Source organism: Panthera uncia, chromosome D2 (genome assembly GCF_023721935.1).
Source record: "Panthera uncia isolate 11264 chromosome D2, Puncia_PCG_1.0, whole genome shotgun sequence".
NCBI classification, from domain to species: domain Eukaryota; kingdom Metazoa; phylum Chordata; class Mammalia; order Carnivora; family Felidae; genus Panthera; species Panthera uncia.
In genome coordinates this window covers 45,667,134-45,688,724 of record NC_064818.1, presented here as the reverse complement: position 1 = coordinate 45,688,724, position 21,591 = coordinate 45,667,134, and the positions used below count along the sequence as shown (strand labels likewise).

At 41.1% G+C, this 21,591-nt stretch overlaps 1 protein-coding gene across 1 annotated transcript; it reads right to left on the bottom strand.

Annotated features, from left to right (window-relative positions):
• Window positions 1-553: 553 nt before the first annotated feature.
• Window positions 554-10,788, bottom strand: CD2H10orf53 (chromosome D2 C10orf53 homolog). Its single transcript, XM_049646647.1, has 3 exons — window positions 10,673-10,788; window positions 1,552-1,671; window positions 554-862 (listed from the first exon to the last, which is right to left on the bottom strand). Exons 1-3 carry the CDS (start codon window positions 10,767-10,769, stop codon window positions 798-800), a joined length of 282 nt encoding a protein of 93 aa, XP_049502604.1. The 5' UTR covers window positions 10,770-10,788; the 3' UTR covers window positions 554-797.
• Window positions 10,789-21,591: the final 10,803 nt, after the last annotated feature.

Here is a 21,591-nt window from a genome sequence, read left to right as displayed (position 1 = left end):
TAAGAAGGGATGATACAGTTGGTGCACAGGACCTGAAAGTACAAAGAGCATCACTTTGACACAGCTGATTTTACACTGCCCATGACTAACCTTCTTTAACCCTGCAGGGCTGTGTGTTCCTCCAGAGGGACAAGCAGCCACTTTACCCGTCTGCCCTGGGCTCTTTCTGGCCCTCTGCAGAACAGCTTGTTGGGCTGGCTCATGCAAAAGAGGGCAGATACTTTTCTTGTTATGAAGAATAACTGGTGATTTGACTTTAGGGAATTGTATTTGAACACTTAAAATATTAATGCATTGGGAGCAAGAAATCAACCTGTAGAAATAGCCAGGTTTCCAAATACCGACATTAACTCTGGGTTCAGATTTTCAAGGGCCACTCTTCTCCCTCCTGCTCCCCTTTCCCCACAATCTTTAATTTTACCTGCTCCTAGCTCTTTCCTTACTAGAGAATGGAATCTCAGATGCTCCTGGCAAACTCTTGTGTTATTAGTACAGGATGGCTTTCTGTTATTAGATTGCATTTTATTATTTCCTTCAGCTCAGCGCATACCTGATATTGGAGGACTCTCCCTGTGGGTTGAGATTGAAAGATGCTGCAAATGATGATGTGCTTTTATTATTTTGGGGGGGGGGGCTTGTTCCCTCGCAGCCAGGTGAGAGACCTTATGGTGGGCAGGCTGAAGGGTAGGCCTGCATTACCTTAGACTGTCAGAGCCCAGCATCCTGGAATGACTGCTTTTGTTTGCCAGAGGCAGCTGCTGTGTTGTTGACTTGAGGTGCCTGTCTGGGTGAGGAGATCAGTAGGCGTTTAGGACGGCTATCCTGGCCTCTTCGCACAGTGGGTCTAGTTTACCATCACCTCCTAGGGAAATAGATACATTTTCCTTTGACCAGCTTTCTGTACAATTTCATGTCATGTGAGACACGTATGATTTCCACTAGAAGACAAGTCTCAAAGTACACAGTCACTTAAATTGTTAACTAGCCTTAGACAGAGTATAATAACAGCAAAAACTTTTACTTCTGAGCAGAGTGTGGTATGTGCGATGCCAGCCTGCCAGGCAGGAAGCTCTCCAGGGCAATGAAATCCCTAGAATGTCACTGATAATGCCATGCACTGAGGGCGTGTCGACTCTAATTGTCTTAGCAAGCCTAGGTAGAATAATCAAATGGAACAAACCTGTTTTGAAGGCAAATGATAATAAAATACACATTGTTAAAATGTGAAAATAAAAAGAAAGAATAAAAGAAAACCCCCAAACCTATTACCCCTAAGTGCCTGTTATATCATTTGAAATCTGGGGCTAAAACTTCATTTTTCTTTCTGTCCCTCTTTTGTGTCCAGTGTTCTGGGAAGGAACCCAGAGCATCAAGCACTTTGTGTGGTTTAGGATGTGCTTACTCATGTACACAGGGCTTTGAGTAAGAATTTAAGACTCAGAAAAAAGTCCAATTTGAATCTGGTCCTAACCCACTGGCCACTTCAACTAGAAATCGAGCCCACTTCAGAGAAGGCAAAATGCTGCTTGGGAGCAGTGCTGAAGGACTTACCAAATTCCAGGTCTTTGATGTTGCAGTAAAAGACGACTTCTTCATTCACCATGAGTTCTACCACATTCCAGTCTTCTATCTTTTCTAGGATGACGTTGTGTCCATCTCTGGCCAATACAGCTGGAAAAGATGGAGAGGAGTGTGGGTGGCATGAGGACAGGCTCTAGATTAACCTGCCATGCGGATGTTCTCATGGATGCCAGCAGCTGGCTTGCTTTCCAGTTGCCCATGGCTATAACTCCAGTTGCCCTGTTGGGTACCTACCTGGTGCTGGCCCGGTGTGCCCTCACCTTTTCTGGAAAGCACAGCCAGAGACCTGAGCAATTCAGGTTTTGGTTGCAATTTGCCCCAGACCCATAGGATATGTGGAAATAGGAGATGTCTCTAGGAAGAGTTTTTGAACTTTTTTTTATAGAGATGATACTCAGTGCTGGAGGGGATGGGGGGAATTAGGTAACTTCTTATCCTGCTGATGGAAATATAAATTGGCCACCTTTCTGGAATTAATTTGACAATACAAGCCTCAAAAGCCTCAAAAATTTTTAGAATTACAGAATAAACTCTGGCCAGGGGATATGCGCTTATAAGAAAGCTTCCTCAGGAAAACAAAACAAAACAAAACAAAACAGAAATACAGGCAGACTTTTGTAATGAGAGGTTCCTTTCTGCAGTTTTATAATAGAAAATACTTTGTATAACCTATTGTTCAAATCATAAGAAGATGATAGGTCCACATGATGAGGTTTTTTCTGATCATTTCAGAAAATGTTTATTCATTTTTTTAATAGCAAGAAAAATATTTGTAATATGTGCAAACAATCAGGGTACATGTATAGCATATATGAAAACACATCTTCACTACTAATTAGAGTATGTATATGTAATAGGAAAAGAAAAGAAATACTCAGTGGTTATCTCTCTGGTAAGAGTGTGTGAAACTTCTTTGTCTTTATTCTTCCAGCATTTTCCAGATTTTCTATACTAAGGAGAAATAAAATGCTTTTTATTTTTTGTTTTGTTTTAAAGCTAATGAACTGAACTTTTTTTATTCACACCTTTGGAAGTTGCTTTTTGGTTATCACTTCCCTAGAGATGAGCCATGGAAAAGTTGTTAGATCTATTCTCTAACGTGGAAACGCAAAAGTATAGGAGTTTAGGAGAAATGATGTGCATGAACAGCATGGGATTCTGTTTTCTCTAACATGTCTGTCCTCCCTTTTCCTGACATGTCCACCTTGTAACATTGGTGGTAGAGTCGGTGTGCTCAGTCACCATCTTTGGTAGTCTTCATGCATCAGTGAGAATTTTGGTTAGGTTGGGATGAGGAATCCGATGAAGGGCGTGGTTTTTTTGTTTTTTTTTTTTTTTTTGAGTCTTAGCATTGCAATCAGTCTTATGTGCAGAAAAGCAGACAATTATGTCAGCTAATTGCACTTAATTACAGAGACAATTGCTGCTTCAAAATGTTGGCGTGTCCACTTCTTCATCTTTCAATCAGCTCAAGAACATCCAGCCCCAACTGTGAACATTTTAATTGCGTGATTTTAATTTCACTTCTGGAAAGGAACTTCAGAGAGTAACTCAGTGAGGATCTCCATCAACGAGATAGGGCTCCTTGGGCACCCAGCGGGAGCCCTAATTGACCCTGCATCGGCTAACGCCTCTCTCTCTACGAACACCCGCATCTTTTCCTCTCGCATATTTATGTTATTGTATCCTATTTAAGTGTCTTGTATTAAACATCTTTGGAGGAAGGCACTGAGCTTGGACTAATGCCTTGTTGAAACGAAGCGGTCCATGCAGTTTGGGATGGCTAGGGGACAGTCTAGGAAGCAGAAAGGCAGTCTGTAGGCAGAGATTCCTGGGAAGCAGACACTCTCCCAGCAGCACCCCATCAGGAGAGGGGATGTGTAGCCTGAGAGGGAAAAGTTGCAAGTGAGTGGGTAGGGGGCAATTTGGCCTCCAGAACCTTGGCTTTGCCTTGTCAGAAGATGTTCCTGGGAAACGTACTTCAATTTGGTAGGAAGAAATCAGGAACAAAACAGCTTCTCTGTTCCAACCCCATCTCTGGAGGCAAGGTGTTACCTCTATACTACTAACACACAACAGCGACTCTCTAAGGCCTGGGGGTTCTGGAGAGAAGGAAGCACAGACTGTGTCTGGAGTTGCTCACTGTAATGCAGTGTGAGTGAGGAAGGGCTCTGCACGAGACCTGGGAAGGCGCACACCCTTCGGCAGTCCACAGACCTTTCCTTTCTCAGAGGGCAGAGCCCTGTCTGACTGAGTCTCACATAGCATCTGGGTCTGGGGTTACTTTTATGAGAAAGGCAGCACTCTTTCATGGCAAAGCGAATCTAAGAAACAGGATTTGATGTACCAAATAATCCACCCTGTGGAAGTGGGGGTGCCAAATAATGAGAGTCTGCCTCCTACTTGAGCAAATCAAGCCCTACAGGGAGAGACCCTCTTAAGACAGCATACCACTTCTCACTTCACTTTCTACATGGTTCGCAAAGCATGGGCTCTCGGGGTCTTTAAGGGAGCACATCTCCCTCACTGACCCTAATCCCCCCACCCCAACCCCACCAGATGCTTGGTGTTAATATAGCTTGTTAAATAAACAAACTCAATTCAATTGTGCTGGGAATCTCCAATGACTCTCTTGGATCCTGAGTGACCTAAGTCTGATTCTTATTAAAGCAATGAGCCACCCCAGACCCCACATCATATATTCCCCCACAGGATGCCTGCCCCCTTGTCATCAGTCTGGGGTGTGTTGAGCCCAGCTGTAGGGTGGTCAGTGCGGGCTTAAGGGATCAAACCTGGAGAAGCACCAGAATTCCTGCAGCTCATCCAAATGCCACCTCTCTACATGGAGGACCCATTCTTTCCTACGAGCTGCTGTGGGGTTGTCTATTCAAAGAAAGGTCAGATAAATACACTCCATGCAACAAAGTCTTTCCAAAGGCGGTAGCTAAACTCCAGCATAAATCAACCAGAAGCTGTAAGGCCACCCGCAGAATGCCTGCCTCTTTGAAGTGGCACCTCATCCTTCAAGGGGGATCTGGGTAAGCTGAAGGGAAACAGAAAAGCCTCCCTTTTCTCAGTGCTGGCGGAATTGGGCACCATCTGGGAGGGATTTAAACACTGCTAGTTAGGAAGTCAAGGCAAACAGACAGACAGACATCTCCCCCTTCTCTGCTGGGCACAGATGAAATGCCTATGACCATTGATGTGAGCAGCTAATGCATAGCTAGGGACAGGAGAATGGCACACAGGGTGTTGTCGCTAAATAAGCATAGATCCCATTTTTATGGGTTGGTTTCAATTCCTTTTAGTTCCTTTTAGCAGCTCATTTGGCAGACTTAAGGACAGTAGACAAGGAGCAACCATGGTCAGGAGATTACTTAGGACTTTGGTTAAGCATTACATAGTTTAGTTTCATTAATATTGAGTCCATAATAGAGACATTTTTGCTGAACCATTATAACTTGTGGGTAATAAAAAAAGAACAAAAATTTTCAGATTCCTTAAGGCACAGTAAGTTCAGGAAATATCAGGCATATTTCCAAAGCCAGCAGGACTTCAGGAAATGATAAAGGGCTATGATTTTTAAAGAAACATACAGAATTCAGATGCAGATTTTACAGATGGGGACCTGTGAATGCACCACTCTGCTTGGTGTGATGTTAGTATTGACTCTAAATTGGTGGGGGGAGTGTGGAGCAGAATGGGGTCGCGGGGGTGGGGGGGGACCAGATACTCCCAGCTTCGCTTTTGTTACCACCCTGGCATTTGTCACCAGTCCTCAGTGAATGTTGGCTGCTGGTACGATATGAATCATCATTCAGGGATACACAAACTAACTTTAAAGATCAGCCACCTGCTGATAGCTTGCAATGCACTTCTTCAACCATAAAAATTCTCCCCTTGATCTTCTCAAGATACTCCTTCCCCTCCCCTACTGCGGGAAGAACTGCTTGTGCCCTTGGCTTCCTCATCTCTCCCTGCATCTTAACCTCCTGCCAATGAAGGCTTCAGCCCACCTTCTCTTGATCCTGTGCTCTCAGAGGTGGAGAACCATCAGCACATTCAGTGGCTCACACAGTTCTCCCGCCCCTCTTAGTAAACTGATAGTCTGACTCATCTCCTTTCTTACTTCTTTTTTTAAACATGTTTTTATTTATTTTTGAGGCAGAGAGAGACAGAGCATGAGCAGGGGAGGAGCAGAGAGAGAGGGAGACACAGAATCCAAAGCAGGCTCCAGGCTCTGAGCTGTCAGCACAGAGGGGCTCAAACTCATGGACTATGAGATCATGACCTGAGCTAAAATCAGACGCTTAACCGACTGAGCCACCCAGGCGCCCCTCTTACTTCTTTAAAATACTTCTGCTGGAAAAAAATAAAGAAACTACCCCAAACTATTTTAAACTCTAAAATTTTATCAGATTAATTTTTTTTAATGTTTACTTTTGAGAGAGAGACACACACAGAGCACAAGCGGGGGAGAGGCAGAGAGACAGGGAGACACAGAATCCGAAGCAGGCTCCAGGCTCCACACTGTCAGCACAGAGCCTGATTCAGAGCTCGAACTCATTCATGAACCATGAGATCATGACCTGAGCCAAAGTTGGAGACTTAACTGACTGAGCCACTGAGGCACCCCATGAATTTTTATCAGATTATAAATGTGATGCAGACCCACGATTTTTATAAAACCTTACAATTATAGGACAGAACATTTTAAGTCACCCATAATTCTTCCTCCTCCCCCCCCCCTTTGTCCTTTTCAGTGGAAGTTGGATCACAGTGTACATGGAATTCAGGAACACACCTCACTCCCTTAACATCATGTCGTGGTGATCCAGCTCTGTCAATATATACATGGACCAGCTGCACTGCATTTCATGTGACAGCTGTACTGCAATATATTCAAGCTGGTCCTTTCTCTGGTTGTTTTCAATTTTCCACTATCAGCAAGAACATTGCAGGAAACATTCCTGGGCATCCCTCTGTGTACATGTACGAGTTTATGTATACATGGGAGAGACTGAGAAATGGAATAGCTGGGTTCCACAGTATATGGTTAAATTTTAAGACATGGCCAAGTTGGCCTCTAAAGTTCTGTACCATTTTGCCTTCCTATCCCAAGTCTCTGAGAATATTTTTTTCTATGTCCTTCATTAACCATGAATTCACCTTTACTAGAAATGGCTCCTATTTAACAGTTTGGTGCCCAGTAGCCATTTTCGTCTTGAAATCATCTCACTTGCCTCTGTCTCTGGGGTCTCTCTTGCCTCTGCGCCCCTCAGAGGGGCCACTGCCAAGGTCCTGCTGTTCGCCGGTTCTGTCTTTCCTTGATTTCTCTCCAAGTCTCACCTCCTGTGGATCCAGTGTTCAGCTCCATTCAGGTTAATTTTATTTATTTATTTAATGCTTATTGACCCTTAAGATATACCTGGCACAGTTCTGGACACTGGGACACAGCAGAGAACAGGGCAGACCAGAACCCCTGCTATCCTGAAGCAAACCTCCCGGCAAACAGGTGAAATGTACGTTTCACCTAGAAAAAGATGAAGTCTTGATCAATGAGGGCCTAGAAAAAGAGTGTGCTCAAACTTATGAGCACTAGGAAGAAGTAAAGAAGGAAGGAAGGGAGATAGGGAAGAGGCAGGCAGAGGGAGGTGTTGACATTTTTGATAGGGATACTCAAGGAACGGCTGTTGATGAAGGTGACTTTTAGGAAACACCCAGAGGCTGCGAGGGAGTGAAGAGTGAGGACAATGCAGGAATCTGGAGGAAGAGCATTCCAAGTGGAGCAGCTGCCACACCTGGAGGTCAAAGTGCACCAGGGGTGTTCAAGGGCCAATGAGGAGGTCGGCGTGGCTGCAGCTGAGTGACTGAGGGTACAGAGTGTGTAGTGACAGAGGAAACGAGGTCAGGGAGGACACCTATAGGCCACTGCAAGCCTTTGACTTCTCCCTTGAGTGAGCTGGGAGCCACCAGGATGTTCTTGGAGGCACAGGCCATGCTATGACTCAAGTTTAAAGGCATCACCCGGCTTTGGTGCTGAGGACAGACTGCAGGGGACAAGGGTGGTCACAGGGAACTCAGCAGAGAGATAGGGGCACTTATCCAGGCAGGAGATGATGGTGTTTGTGATGAATGTGAAGCAAAGAGAGGACAGAAAGTTGCCTGCAAAGTTTTTGGCCTGAGTAACTAAAAGAACAGAGCTGTGTGAACTGAGAGGGAGAGAATGCAGAGGGGCTGGTTTGGGGTGGGTATTAGGTTTAGAAACTTCGGACATATTAGTCTGAGATGCCTACTAAACACCCCAGTGACAATGACAAATCCTGATGGGAGAGAGAAATTTGGGAGCCATCAGCACATAGATGTTATTTAAACTCATAACTGCTTCTGACTCAAATCTGCCTTTGTCTTTCCCCTGAACTTCAGAACGTAATTTCTAACCTCTTAATATCTCTTAATAATTAATCTTTTCTCACTTCTCCTCCCTAAATCTCTTCCTTGAGAATTGGCCTCTTAAGGCACATCCTTAATCTCATGATTCTTTAGCTCAAGAAACTTTGCTGGCTCCCTGTTGCCAACGGTAAAACAGTCGTGACTCTCTTGTTACATACCATCCTCCAGCCAGACCCAGCAGCTTGCTGCTCCCCAGCTTGCCCCACGTGGCTCCCTCCTTCCCTTCCTAGTAACCCTGTGCCCTGAAATAATAAGAACGAAGGCTTGTTGAACATTTACTATGTGTAGGTATGGTATTCATGACTTTGCATTTTCCCACTGGAATCTCACATCAGCGAGGTAGGGATCTGCTCCCATTTTACCAATAAGTAAACTGAGGCTTGCAAAAGTGAAATAACTTGATCTTGGCTTTGGCCACAGAGCTACTAAATGGTGGAGACCCATTCAAAATTAGATTGGTTGGACTTCACAGTCCTTGCACTTGACCTCTGCTCATGCCATTTTCTCTGCCAACTGTGCCAAGAGCACAAGTAGGAGACAGGTGACCAGGTGATCCATGGGATTTGTGTACAAACTAGATGGGAAGTATCCCCCACTTCAATACCTGTAATTTATAGGTTATAACGAAATGTTTATTTATGCGTTCTCCTTTAATATAATTCTTGGTAGGGAAATGATCTATTTGGACTCTATACAGTCATGCTGGCTATGGCAGCAGCAAGAAACATAATTAAAAAGGGTCTGCAGGCATCAGCACAATGGCGGAGTAGGCACTCCAAACTCCCATTCCTCCATAGAGACATTAACGTTCTGTTGTCAAAAAAACAGCAGAAACTGTCAGAACAAACTTTGTCAGAACTCTGGAAAACAAAGTTGGTAAAAGAGTAAACACTGGGTCAAGACAAAGCCAACTTTAAGATGCTAAGAAAGCTTTGTGGCATCTTTACTTGTCCTTGCCTCACCTCCTCCCTCATTTGCTGGCAGCCTTGAAGATAATAGCCCTTGTCCCCAGTGTGGGTCCTCGTCCCCATGTCTAGAGGGAGCAAAGCAAACCATGTTTTGCTAATTCCTGTTTTTCTGTTCCTCCCTGTCTGGGGGCTCCCTAGGGACTGGCACAAGGCCCTCGTCTATGTTTCACCTAATGTGGAACTCACACAAGGTGGAAAAGCTGTGGGCGGCGTGCGGGGAAATGAAAAACGCATAGCTGTCTGGGCAAAAGACTGTTGAGACATACAATAAACCTCATGAAGCCAGGGAGGGAAAGCTGGTGAGAAGTTTCTGATGGGAAATTAGAGCATTTAAAAGCACTGAAGACTGACGACACAGGCCTGGGCTCTCTTCTCGTTCTATATGTGATCCCCAAGTCCATGACTCAGACCATTCTATCTCTAGTTCAGACTTTTTCTCTGAGCTCTAGAACTGCAGAGCTAACTCAGTACCTCCATCTACACAGCTGAAAACACATGAAGTTTAATATGGTCGAAGTGGAGCATGTTCCTCCAAATTACAGTCCATCTGTGTTGTCACCTTCAGTGTAGAGCACTTCCACCCATCAGCACTTAGATCAAGCCAGACACTGACTGGATCCAGAGGATATGCTCCTGACCCTCACCACCACTCCCCCCCCCCCCCCGGCCACCTCTTTCCTCTTACTTTTTTTTTTCCTTCCTCTTACTTTAATCCACTGCCCCTCTATGGCTGTCCTGGTCCAAGCTACTCTCATCTCTCCCTTGTACCACCCGAAGTCTCTTGACTTGTCTCTTCACTTCCATTCTTGGCCCCCTCTGCTCTGTTCTCCTCAGACAGCCACAGTTTGACCCCCCGCCCCCGCCGCCCCGCCTGAAACTTGCATAGGGCCGTGCAGGATCTGCCCCTGTCTACCTCTCCAACCTCATCCTTCTTGCAGTTCAACAAATACCTCATTTGTTCATGCTTCCAGCCTTTGTAGTTTCTCTGTCTGTCATGCTCTTTCTTCTCTTTACCTGGTTTTCTCTCCCTACTTTTTAAAGCTCAACTCAAGTATAATTCCAGTAAACAAACCTTTCCAGATCTTCCCCTCTCCCCTCCAATTATAGCCAGTGGCAGGCCCCACTCTGATCACATTCCTCTGTTGGAGGCTCAGCACAACTGTTAACTAGTAGTCAACAATGAGAAGGTCATTTTAAGGACATGCACCTTTGTTTGCAAGTATGTCCTCAGTACCTGGAAGAGTGTCCAACACATATTAGATGCTCAGTAAAGGTTTGTTGCATGATTGAATGCTGAAAATGTAGACTCTCCACCATTTTCCAGCCACATGACTTTGGAAAAGTCACTTAATATTCTTGATCTTCTGTTCAAGCAGGGTTATGTGATCCTTCCCATTCAAATAATTTGTATAAACTGCCTGGTACCCAGTGGGCTCCCAGTACATGTTTGTTTCCACTCCTATTTTGAAGCAGTAGAAGCCAGAGGAAGATGCTAAATCATCCCGGGGAAGTAGAGGCTCAGGGAAGACTCTCCAGAGGTTATGGTGCTTGGTCTGGGTCAGCGGAAGGAAGGAGGTATAGGCAGAGGGTACCGCCTGCACAGGTGCTCAGAGGTTGGGGTACACCTGGGCACACGCAGTTGGGTGGCCCTCTGGCGCTCGGCTGCCCACCTTGCAGGCCCTCTAGGCAGAAGGTGCGGTACTCCACAGACAGGCCGACTGCACTGTATGGCCCATAGCGCAAGATGACTAACGCGTTCTTCGGCATGGCTGCCGAGCACCCAGCCTGCGCGAAGGCGCAATACAGACTGCTAGGCAACTGCTCTGCAGGCCCTTGGGAGAGGGTGTGGCCACGGGGCAGTGGGCGGGGCCAGGGCGGGTAGGGGTGGAACTTGAGGATCCTCCCCACAAGTCCCTTCCTGAGAGTCTGTGTCAGGGGTGGGGATGAGGGTTCTTCCTTTCTGGGTGTCTGCCCCACCATCACTGGGGTGCAAGAAAGGTGCGGTGGTAGTTTGAGGCGACAGCCAGGTAAATGCGGGATTTCTACTTGGTATGGCAAGTGTTAGTGATAAATAACAAGAGCCAACATTTATAGCTAGTTACAGAAAGTATTGTCAAGTGACATGCTAAGCACTTTCCATATATTATCTCATTTAACCTTTTTACCATCCTTCTGAAGTAGGTTGTATTTTGTATTTTGTATTTACAAAACTAAGGCTCAGAGGGACCAGGTAGCCTTCCAAGGCAAGTCAGTGGTATAGGATGGATTGGAACCCCTTGTAAGGTGCCTATATATAGAGAGGTGGTTTTTGTTTTGTTTCGTTTTGTTTTGTTTTTGTTTTTTATCAATTCTTGAAACTGAATTTAAGTCCTTCATCTGTTTTCTGAAAAATGTGAGTCATTATCTCTTCACATATTGCTTCTGGTCCCATTTTCTCACTTTTTAGGGACTTCAGTTAAATTTATGTTAGACCTTCCAACCGTATTCTTCATGTCTCTTCTCTGCTGTGTTTTTCTCTTTTCAATCTTCTTTTGGACTGTATATTATGTATGTGTGCATTCATTCATTCATTCATTCATTTTTACCTGTAATCCAGTTTACTAATTTTCTCTGTAGCTGTGTCTTAACTGCTATTAAAGCCATCAATATAGTTGGGTTTTTTTTTCTTCAGTTATTTGTGTTTTAATTCTGGAATTTTACTTTGGTCCTTTTTCAAATCTGCTGTGACACTTTCTATACTTTTCAGTTTCTTGCCAAGTGTTTTAGGTTTGAGGTTATCTTCTTGATCATAATAAAGATACTTATTTTATAGTCTGCATTTGAGAATTCCACTATCTGGAGACCCCATGTTTCTACTAGTGTCTGCTTATTTTGTCTAGAGCTCTTGGTTTACTTTCAATGTGTACTGGACATTGTATTTGAAAAATTATTTGTAGGAACAATTTGAGGTCAAGGGTGATGTTATCTTCCTCTATAGAAGGCTTTTTTTTTTTCTTCACTGCTTGACAATTCCCAGTAACACCAGTAACCCAGGATCATCTTAATATGACTTCAGGGCTTATGGTTATCTGAGTCATCCAGATGGCTTGAAACTGGGAGCAGGCCAGGTGGAGATTTGTTCACTTATATTTTATCCTCATTTTTGCCCTAATGAGGGTGGTCGCTTGCCAGGATTCACCCGTGGTGGTGCTGGGCTCCAGTTTTTATATGCCTAATGCTGCAAAGACAAAAATTGCATCTTGCCTTCTAGGTTGCCTATTCAAGATCACTAGACAGCTCCAGAGTAAAAACATCTCCAGTGCTATGCTTACTTACTCTCATCCTCTCCCTGATCTTGATCTAGGTTAGGTCTTTTATGATTTCAAGAAGATTTGTAAAAACATATATGCCAGATTTTTAAAAATGTCTTCTGTAGGAAGCTTTGTCTGAATTAGCTAGTCTACCATTATTAGAGGCAGAAGATGCCCCTGTTGAAGTTTTGTTGGAGTTAAATTGAATCTAGAGATCAATTTGGGGAAAACTAACATCTTTCTGAGGCTTTCATATTCATGATCTTGAAATACCTCTCCTTTATTTAGATCTTCTTCAATGTATTTTAGTGCAGTTTATAATTATCTGTGTATAGGTCTTCATGTCTTTTGTTAGATTTATTGCTAGGTTCTACTGTAAATCATGTATTCTGTATTGTGATTTTATTGTTTGTTGCTGGTATGTAAAACAAAATTGACTTCTATATGTTGATTTTATGTAAGCAGCCTTGATCTTTTTAGTTGATTTCTGTTTATTTATATATAGATTCTTTTGGATTTTCTTATTGGCAATCACTTTGCAGAAAATGGTCGTTTTTTTTTTCTTTTATTAAGCTGTTGTTTCTTTTTCTTCTTATCTTGTTGCACAGTCTAGAACCTCTAGTTAAATGATGAACAGAAGTGGAAATAGTACATATCCTGTTTTTATTTTGTTTTATATTATTTTATTTTTTTAATTTACATCCAAGTTAGCATATAGTACAACAGTGATTTCAGGCGTAGATTCCTTAATGCCCCTTACCTATTTATCCCATCCCTCCTCCCACAATCCCTCCAGTAACCCTCTGTTCTCCATATTTAAGAGTCTCTTATGTTTTGTCCCCTCCCTGTTTTTATATTATTTTTGCTTCCCTTCCCTTGTGTTCATCTGTTCTGTGTCTTAAAGTCCTCATATGAGCGAAGTCCTGTCATATTTGTCTTTCTCTGACTAATTTCGCTTAGCATAATACCCTCTAGTTCCATCCACGTAGTTGCAAATGGCAAGATTTCATTCTTTTTGATGGCCGAGTAATACTCCATTGTATAGATATATACCACATCTTCTTTATCCATTCATCCATCGGTGGACATTTGGGCTTTTTCCATACTTTGGCTATTGTTGACAGTGCTGCTATAAACATTGGGGTGCATGTGTCCCTTTGAAACAGCACACCTGTATCCCTTGGATAAATGCCTAGTAGTGCAATTGCTGGGTCACAGGGTAGTTCTATTTTTAATTTTTTGAGGAACCTCCATAGTGTTTTCCAGAGTGGCTGCACCAGTTTGCATTTCCACCAGCAGTGCAACAGAGATCCTCTTTCTCCACATCCTCACCAACATCTGCTGTTGCCTGAGTTGTTAATGTTGGCCATTCTGACAGGTGTGAGGTGGTATCTCTTTGTGGTTTTGATTTGTATTTCCCTGATGATGAGTGATGTTGAGCCTTTTTTCAAGTGTCGGTTGGCCATCTGGATGTCTTCTTTGGAGAAGTGTCTATTCATGTCTTTTGCCCATTTCTTCACTGGACTATTTGTTTTTTGGGTGTTGAGTTTGATAAGTTCTTTATAGATTTTGGATACTAACCCTTTATCTGGTATGTCATTTGCAAATATCTTCTCCCATTCCGTCGGTTGCCTTTTAGTTTTACTGATTGTTTCCTTCGCTGTGCAGAAGCTTTTTATTTTGATGAGGCTCAAGATTGCTTTGGCTATTCGGGGTCTTTTCTGGTTCCATACATATTTTAGGATTGTTTGTTCTAGCTCTGTGAAGAATGCTGGTGTTATCTTGATAGGGATTGCATTGAATATGTAGATTGCTTTGGGTAGTACTGACATGTTAACAATATTTGTTCTTCCTACCCAGGAGCATGGAATATTTTTCCATTTTTTTGTGTCTTTTTCAATTTATTTCGTAAGATTTCTATAGTTTTCAGTGTATAGATTTTTCACCTCTTTGGTTAGGTTTATTCCTAGGTATTTTATGGGTTTTGGTGCAATTGTAAATGGGATCGATTCCTTGATTTTTCTTTCTGTTGCTTCATTGTTGGTGTATAGGAATGCAACCAATTTCTGTGCATTGACTTTATAACCTGCCACTTTGATGAATTCATGAATCAGTTCTAGCAGTTTTTTGGTGGAATCTTTTGAGGTTTCTGTGTAGAGTATCATGTCCTCTGTGAAGAGTGCAAGTTTGACTTCCTCCTGGCCAATTTGGATGCCTTTTATTTCTTTGTGTTGTCTGATTGCTGAGGCTAAGACTTCCAATACTATGTTGAATAACACTGGTGAGAGTGGACATCCCTGTCTTGTTCCTGACCTTAGGGGGAAAGCTCTCAGTTTTTCCCCATTGAGGATGATATTAGCGTTGGGCCTTCATATATGGCTTTTATGATCTCGAGGTATGATCTTTCTATCCCTACTTTCTTGAGAGTTTTTATCAAGAAAGGATGCTGTGTTTTGTCAAATGCTTTCTTTGCATCTATTGAGAGGATCATGCGGCTCTTGTCCTTTCTTTTATTGATGTGATGAATCACATTGATTGTTTTGAGGATATTGAACCAGCCCTGCATCCCAGGTATAAATCCTGCCTGGTCATGGTGAATAATTATTTTAATGTATTGTTAGATTCAGTTGGCTAATATCTTGTTGAGGATTTTTGCATCCATGTTCGTCAGGGAAATTGGTTTATAATTCTCCTTTTTAGTGGGGTCTTTGTCTGGTTTTGGAATCAAGGTAATGCTGGCTTCATAGAAAGACTTTGGAAGTGTTCCTTCCATTTCTATTTTTTGGAACAGTTTCAAGAGAATAGGTGTTAACTCTTCTTAAATGTTTGGTAGAATTCCCCTGGAAAGCCATCTGGCCCTGGACTCTTGTTTTTTGGGAGATTTTCGACTACTAATTGAACTTCTTTACTGATTATGGGTCTGTTAAAATTTTCTATTTCTTCCTGTTTCAGTTTTGGTAGTTTATATGTTTCGAGGAATGTGTCCTTTTCTTCCAGATTGCCCATTTTATTGGCGTATAATTGCTCATAATATTCTCTTATTATTGTTTTTATTTTTGCTGTGTTGGCTGTGATCTCTCCTCTTTCATTCTTGATTTTATTTATTTGGGTCCTTTCCTCTTTCTTTTTGATCAAACTGTCCAGTGGTTTATCAATTTTGTTAATTCTTTCAAAGAATCAGCTTCTGGTTTCACTAATCTGTTCTACTGTTTCTGTTGTTGTTGTTTGCTTGTTTGTTTCAATAGCATTGATTTCTGCTCTAATCTTTATTATTTCCTGTCTTCTGCTGGTTTGGGGTTTTATTTGCTCTTCTTTTTCAAGCTCTTTAAGGTGTAGCTTAGGTTGTGTATCTGAGACCTTTCTTCCTTTTTTAAGAAGGCCTGGATTGCCATATACTTTTCTTTTATAACTGCCTTTGCTGCGTCCCAGAGGTTTTGGGTTGTGGTGTTATCATTTTCATTGGCTTCTATGGACTTTTTAATTTCCTCTTTAACTGCTTGGTTAGACCATTCATTCTTTAGTAGAGTGTTCTTTAGTCTTCAAGTATTTGTTACCTTTCCAAAATTTTTCTTCTGGTTGATTTCGAGTTTCATAGCATTGTGGTCTGAAAATATGCACAGTATGATCTCAATCTTTTTGTACTTACTTAGGGCTGATTTGTGTCCCAGTATGTGGTCTATTCTGGAGGACATTCCATGTGCACTGGAGAAGAATGTATATTCTTCTGCTGTAGGATGAAATGTTCTGAATATATCTGTTAAGTCCATCTGGTCCAGTGTGTCATTCAAAGCCATTGTTTCCTTGTTGATTTTTTGATCAGATGATCTGTCCATTGCTGTGAGTGGGGTGTTGAAGTCCCCTAGTATTATGGCATTATTATCGATGAGTTTCTTTATGTTTGTGAATAATTGATTTATATATTTGGGTGCTCTCACATTTGGAGCATAAATGTTTACAATTGTTAGGTCTTCTTGGTGGATAGACCCCTTAATCATGATATAATGCCCTTCTTCATCTCTTGTTACGGTCTTTATTTTAAAGTCTAGATTGTCTGATATAAGTATGGCTACTCAGGCTTTCTTTTGTCAACAATTAGCATGATAGATGGTTCTTCATCCCCTTACTTACCATCTGAAGGTGTCTGTAGGTCTAAAGTGGGTCGCTTGTAAACAGCAAATAGATGGATCTTATTCTCTTATCCATTCTGTTACCCTATGTCTTTTTATTGGAGCATTGAGTCCATTGACGTTTAGAGTGGGTACTGAAAGATATGAATTTATTGCCATTATGTTGCTTGTAGAGTTGGAGTTTCTGGTGGAGTTTTCTGGTCCTTTCTAATTCTTTGTTGCTTCATATATATATATATATATATATTTTTTTTTTTTTTTCATCTTTTCTCCCCTCAGAAAGTCCCCCTTAAAATTTCTTGCAGGGCTGGTTTAGTGGTCACAAACTCCTTTAATTTTTGTTTGTCTGGGAAACTTTTTATCCATCCTTGTATTTTGAATAAATACAGCCTTGCTTGATAAAGAATTCTTGGCTGCATATTTTTCTGATTCAGCACACTGAATATATCCTGCCACTCCTTTCTGGCCTGCCAAGTTTCTGTGGATAGGTCTGCTGCAAACCTGATCTGTCTTCCCTTGTATGTTAGGGACTTTTTCCCCTTGCTGCTTTCATGATTCTCTCCTTGCCTGAGTATTTTGTGAATTTGACTATGATATGCCTTGTTGATGGTCGGTTTTTGTTGAATCTAATAGGGGTCCACTATGCTTCCTGGATTTTGATGTCTGTGTCTTTCCCCAGGTTAGGAAAGTTTTCCTCTATGATTTGCTCACATAACCCTTCTACCCCTATTTCTCGTTCTTCCTCTTCTGGGACCCCTATGGTTCTGATGTTGTTCCTTTTTAATGAGTCACTGATTTCTCTAATTCTTAAATTGTGCTCTTTTGCCTTAATCTCCCTCTTTTTTTTTTTTTGCTTCATTATTCTCCATAAGTTTGTCCTCTATATCGCTGATTCTCTGTTCTGCCTCATCCATCCTTGCTGCTGCTGCATCCATCTGTGATTGCAGCTCAGTTATAGCATTTTTAATTTCATTCTGGCTATTTTTGACTTCTTTTATCTCTGCAGAAAGGGATTCTAATCTATTTTCGACTCCAGCTAGTGTTCTTATTATCGTGATTCTAAATTCTGGTTCAGACCATTGCTTGTATCTATGTTGGTTAAATCCCTGGCTATCATTTCTTCCTGCTCTTTCTTTTGGGGTGAATTCTTTCATTTTGTCATTTTGAAGGGAAAAAAGGAATTAATGAGGTAGAAAAGTTAAAATTAAAAAAATTAAAATTAAAAAAATTAAAACTAAAAAATGTTAAAATTAAAAAATTAAAAACACAAACACACACAAAAATCGAATAAATGATGCTAGATTCTAGGTGTGTTTTGTCTGGGTGTTGAAAGTGGTTTGACAGATTAGAGAAAAAAGTGGGGGGGGAGAAAAAAAATAAAATCGTTTGAGAATTTGAAAAAATGAATACACTGAAGTAGACTAAAATGAGATGATGGGGGTAAGATAGAATTTGATAAAATATACACAAAAGTAAAGAATAGAGTAGAAAAAAATTAAAAATATTTTTAATAAAACTTAAAAATAAAGATGAATTTTTCTTTTTCTGTATTTAAGAAAAAGAAAAGAAATGAAAAAGAAAAAAGATGAAAAAAGAAAAAAGAAATCATTTGAAAATTTGAAAAAGTGAACACACTGTAGTAGACTAAAATAAAATGATGGAGGTAAAATAGAACTTGAAAAAATTTTACTTCTTTTATCTCTGCAGAAAGGATTCTAATCTATTTTCGACTCCAGCTAGTATTCTTATTATTGTGATTCTAAATTCTGGTTCAGACATCTTGCTTGTATCTGTGTTGGTTAAGTCCCTGGGTGTCGTTTCTTCCTGCTCTTTCTTTTGGGGTGAATTCCTTTGTTTGGTCATTTTGAAGGGAGAAAAGGAATTAATGAGGTAGAAAAGTTAAAATTAAAAAAAATTAAAATTAAAAAATTAAAAACAAACACACACACACACACACACAAAATCGAATAAATGATGCTAGACCCTAGGTGTGTTTTGGTCTGGGTGGTGAAAGGGTCTTGATAGAATAGAGAAAAAATGGGGTAAAAAAAGGATATCAGTTGAAAATTTGAAAAAATAAATACACTCAAATATAATAAAATGAAATGATGGAAGTAAAATTGAATTTGAAAAATTTACAAAAAAGTAAAAAATATAGTTGAATTAATTAAAAAATATATATTTAAAAAAATTGAAAATAAAAAGATTTTTTCTCTTTCTGTATTCGAGAAAAGAAAAGAAAAGAAAAAGAAAGAGGAAAAAAAAAAGAAAATTGAATAGATGGACCAGCAAACAGACTGAAATACGATTGAAATTACTTTGTTTTCTCCTAGAAGTCAAACTGTGAAGTGCTTTATAGTCCATAAACTAAGCAGGCAGAGAGATTTGTGTTCCTGAAGAACAAGGCTGGCCCAGTTGGGCGGGGCTTCGTGTAATGGTCCATCCTCCACTAGATGGCGCTGCTTAGCCTACGCTTTGGAGGGAGTGTTGTGGTGCTTGTAAGTGTGTATGCGCATGCGCAGGAGTGGTGAAAATGGCTTCACCCAGCTACCAGTCTCTAGTATTGGAACTCTGTTCTCCTCAATCAGCAATCAAACACCCATCTTTTGTTGTCCTTTCTGTCTGGCTTCAATCCACTTTCCGCTTTTACACTGTCCATGACCAAGCCCCTGGCAGCACTTCCCTCCTGAGTTTTATCTCAGATGTGGCTATTTTTCCCAACCCCTTACTTCTGAAGCACTGTGGCTTTGACCCATTCTGCCCCTCTGTGGGAGGGTCTTACCAAGCAATGGCCGGGTGTCAGCTGCACCCAGGAACGTTCACAGGACCGTGCTGCTGCAGATGCCTGGAGACTGCAGCTGGGCACCAGCCTGCCCCAGAAAAAGTTCGCGTGATGGTGGCAGCAGCAGTGTTTCAGGGATTATGGAAAATCACGGCACACATCTGGCACATGGCTTCACCCCCAATGACCTTGTTCCAGCCCCAGCAAATGTGGTTGTTTTCCAAGGTCCGCTGGGGCCTTTGGGAGAGCCACACAGCCTCTACCAGGTGTCCTCCCAGCAGGGGAACCACCTTTCCCCATGTGGCCCCGAAGACCTCTGGACTTCATTCTGTTTCTGGGGATTCGCCCTTCCCACCAAAGCACCACCAGGTATCAAGCTGCAGGGTTTCAGACTCTGCACTCCCCCTGTTTATAGAGTCTTAATGGAAGTTAAGCCCTCTCCTTTCTCCTTTCTCCCTTTTTAGTTCAGTCCCTGTGGCTGTTTCCACTTTTCCACTTTCTCTCCAGCTACTTTTGGTGGGGGGTGCTTTTCCCGTATTCCCCCCACCCATCTCTGTCCTCTCTCCACAAGCAAAAACAGCTCCCTGTCCTCTGTGGCTTCTCTCTCCCCCAGTTCACTCTCGGCGATGCGTACCTCCTGAGTGCTGTGGTTCAGGTTGTGCAGCTTGTTGTGTTAATCCTCAAGTCAGTTTTCTAGGTGTGCAGGATGGTTTAGTGTTGGTCTGGCTGTATTTCATGGAGGCGAGATGCACAAAAAACTTCCATGCTGTTCCTCCATCTTGGCTCCTCCAGTGCATATCCACCTTTATCCTACATTTCCCTACTTAGGATGATGTATATTGTATGTTTTATGCAGATGTTCTATGTTGCTAAGTTATTTTCTAATTCCTTTTACTATGAGTTTTTTAAAATTATGAATGACTGTTCAATTTTACTGAATGCATTTCAATGATCTATTAGAGTGGTTCTGTAGTTTTATTCTTTAAGCTATTCATGGGTAAATGACATTTAGCTATCTTCTTTTTTTTTAAGTTTTAATTTTAATTCTAGTTAGTTAACAGCATCATATTAGTTTCAGGTGTACTATACAGTGATTCAACACGTTTATACATCGCCTGGTGCTCATCATCTTCTAATATTAAACTACCTTGCATTCTCAGATAAACCTGACTTGGCCACGGGTGCAGTACTGTTAGAATTTGTTTGCTATAGTTTCATTTAGATTTCTGGATAATTATGCATGAGGAAAATGGGCCTTTAGTTTTTCTTTATTGGATATCCAAGTCTGGTTTGGATACTAAAGTTATACTAGCCTCAGAGAATAAATAAGGGCGTTTATACAAAGAGGGAATATTCCCTTATTGGTTTTATATATGATTGAAATGATCATTTCTTTGAATGTTTGGTAGGAAATGTCTACAACATTTTACATTCCTCTTCCCCCACCATACTTATTTTTCTGAGTGGGAAGATTTTATTTTATTTATTTTATTTTATTTTTCTGAGTGGGAAGATTTTAAACTACTGCTTCAGTTAATTTAAGATTTATAAGGCTATCCAGAAATCTTATTTCTTCTTTTATTAGTTGTAGTAAGTTATACTTTTCTAAGAATTTTTATCTAAGTTTTCAAATTTATTGGAATAAAGTAGTTGATATATTCTCTGGTTACCTTTATAATGTCTACTACAGTTGTATCTACCTATTATTAATTATATATTTCTGAATTTCTCATTTTTTCATTGTTTTTACCAGAGCCTTGTCTATTTTGTTATTGTTTTCAAAGAACCAAGTTAAAAAATATATATTTATCACACTGTATTTTAGTTACTAGTTTATCAGTATCCCATTTGACTGGGGGCTCCTTGAAAGCTAGAGTGTCACATTCATTTTGCCTTGAAGTAGGTAACAGATTATTTGCTAAATGAATAACAAACAATATTTCTATTCAAATTGTGTGTATTTATCCATGATTACTGAGTGTTAAATCTCCAAATATGTATGTATGTAGGTATGTATGTATTTATCTATTTATTTATTGTCAACTTAGCTAACATACAGTGTAGTCTTGGCTTCAGGAGTAGATTCCGTGATTTATCACTTACATACAACACCCTGTACTCAACCCAACAAGTGCCCTCCTCAATGCCTTTCACCCATTTTCCGCACCCTCCCAACCCTTCATGCCCATCAACCCTCAGTTCTCTGTTTTTAAGAATCTCTATGGTTTGCCCCTCTCTCTTCTTGTATCTTATTTTTCATTCCCTTTCCCTATGGTCATCTGTTAAGTTTCTAAAATTCCACATATGAGTGAAATCATATGGTATCTGTCTTTTTCTGACTGACTTATTTTTCTTAGTATAATACCCTCCAGTTTCATCCACACTGTTGC

Bases quoted from the DNA above. Each gene is read 5' to 3' on its own strand.
- CD2H10orf53 (XM_049646647.1), bottom strand. From the start codon at position 10,769: ATGCCGAAGAACGCGTTAGTCATCTTGCGCTATGGGCCATACAGTGCA. The intron at 1,672-10,672 runs GTGGGCAGCCGA...CATCTTTTCCAG, and splicing joins CTGCCTAGAGGGCCTGCAAG to CTGTATTGGCCAGAGATGGA. The intron at 863-1,551 runs GTAAGTCCTTCA...CTATTTCCCTAG, and splicing joins CATCAAAGACCTGGAATTTG to GAGGTGATGGTAAACTAGAC.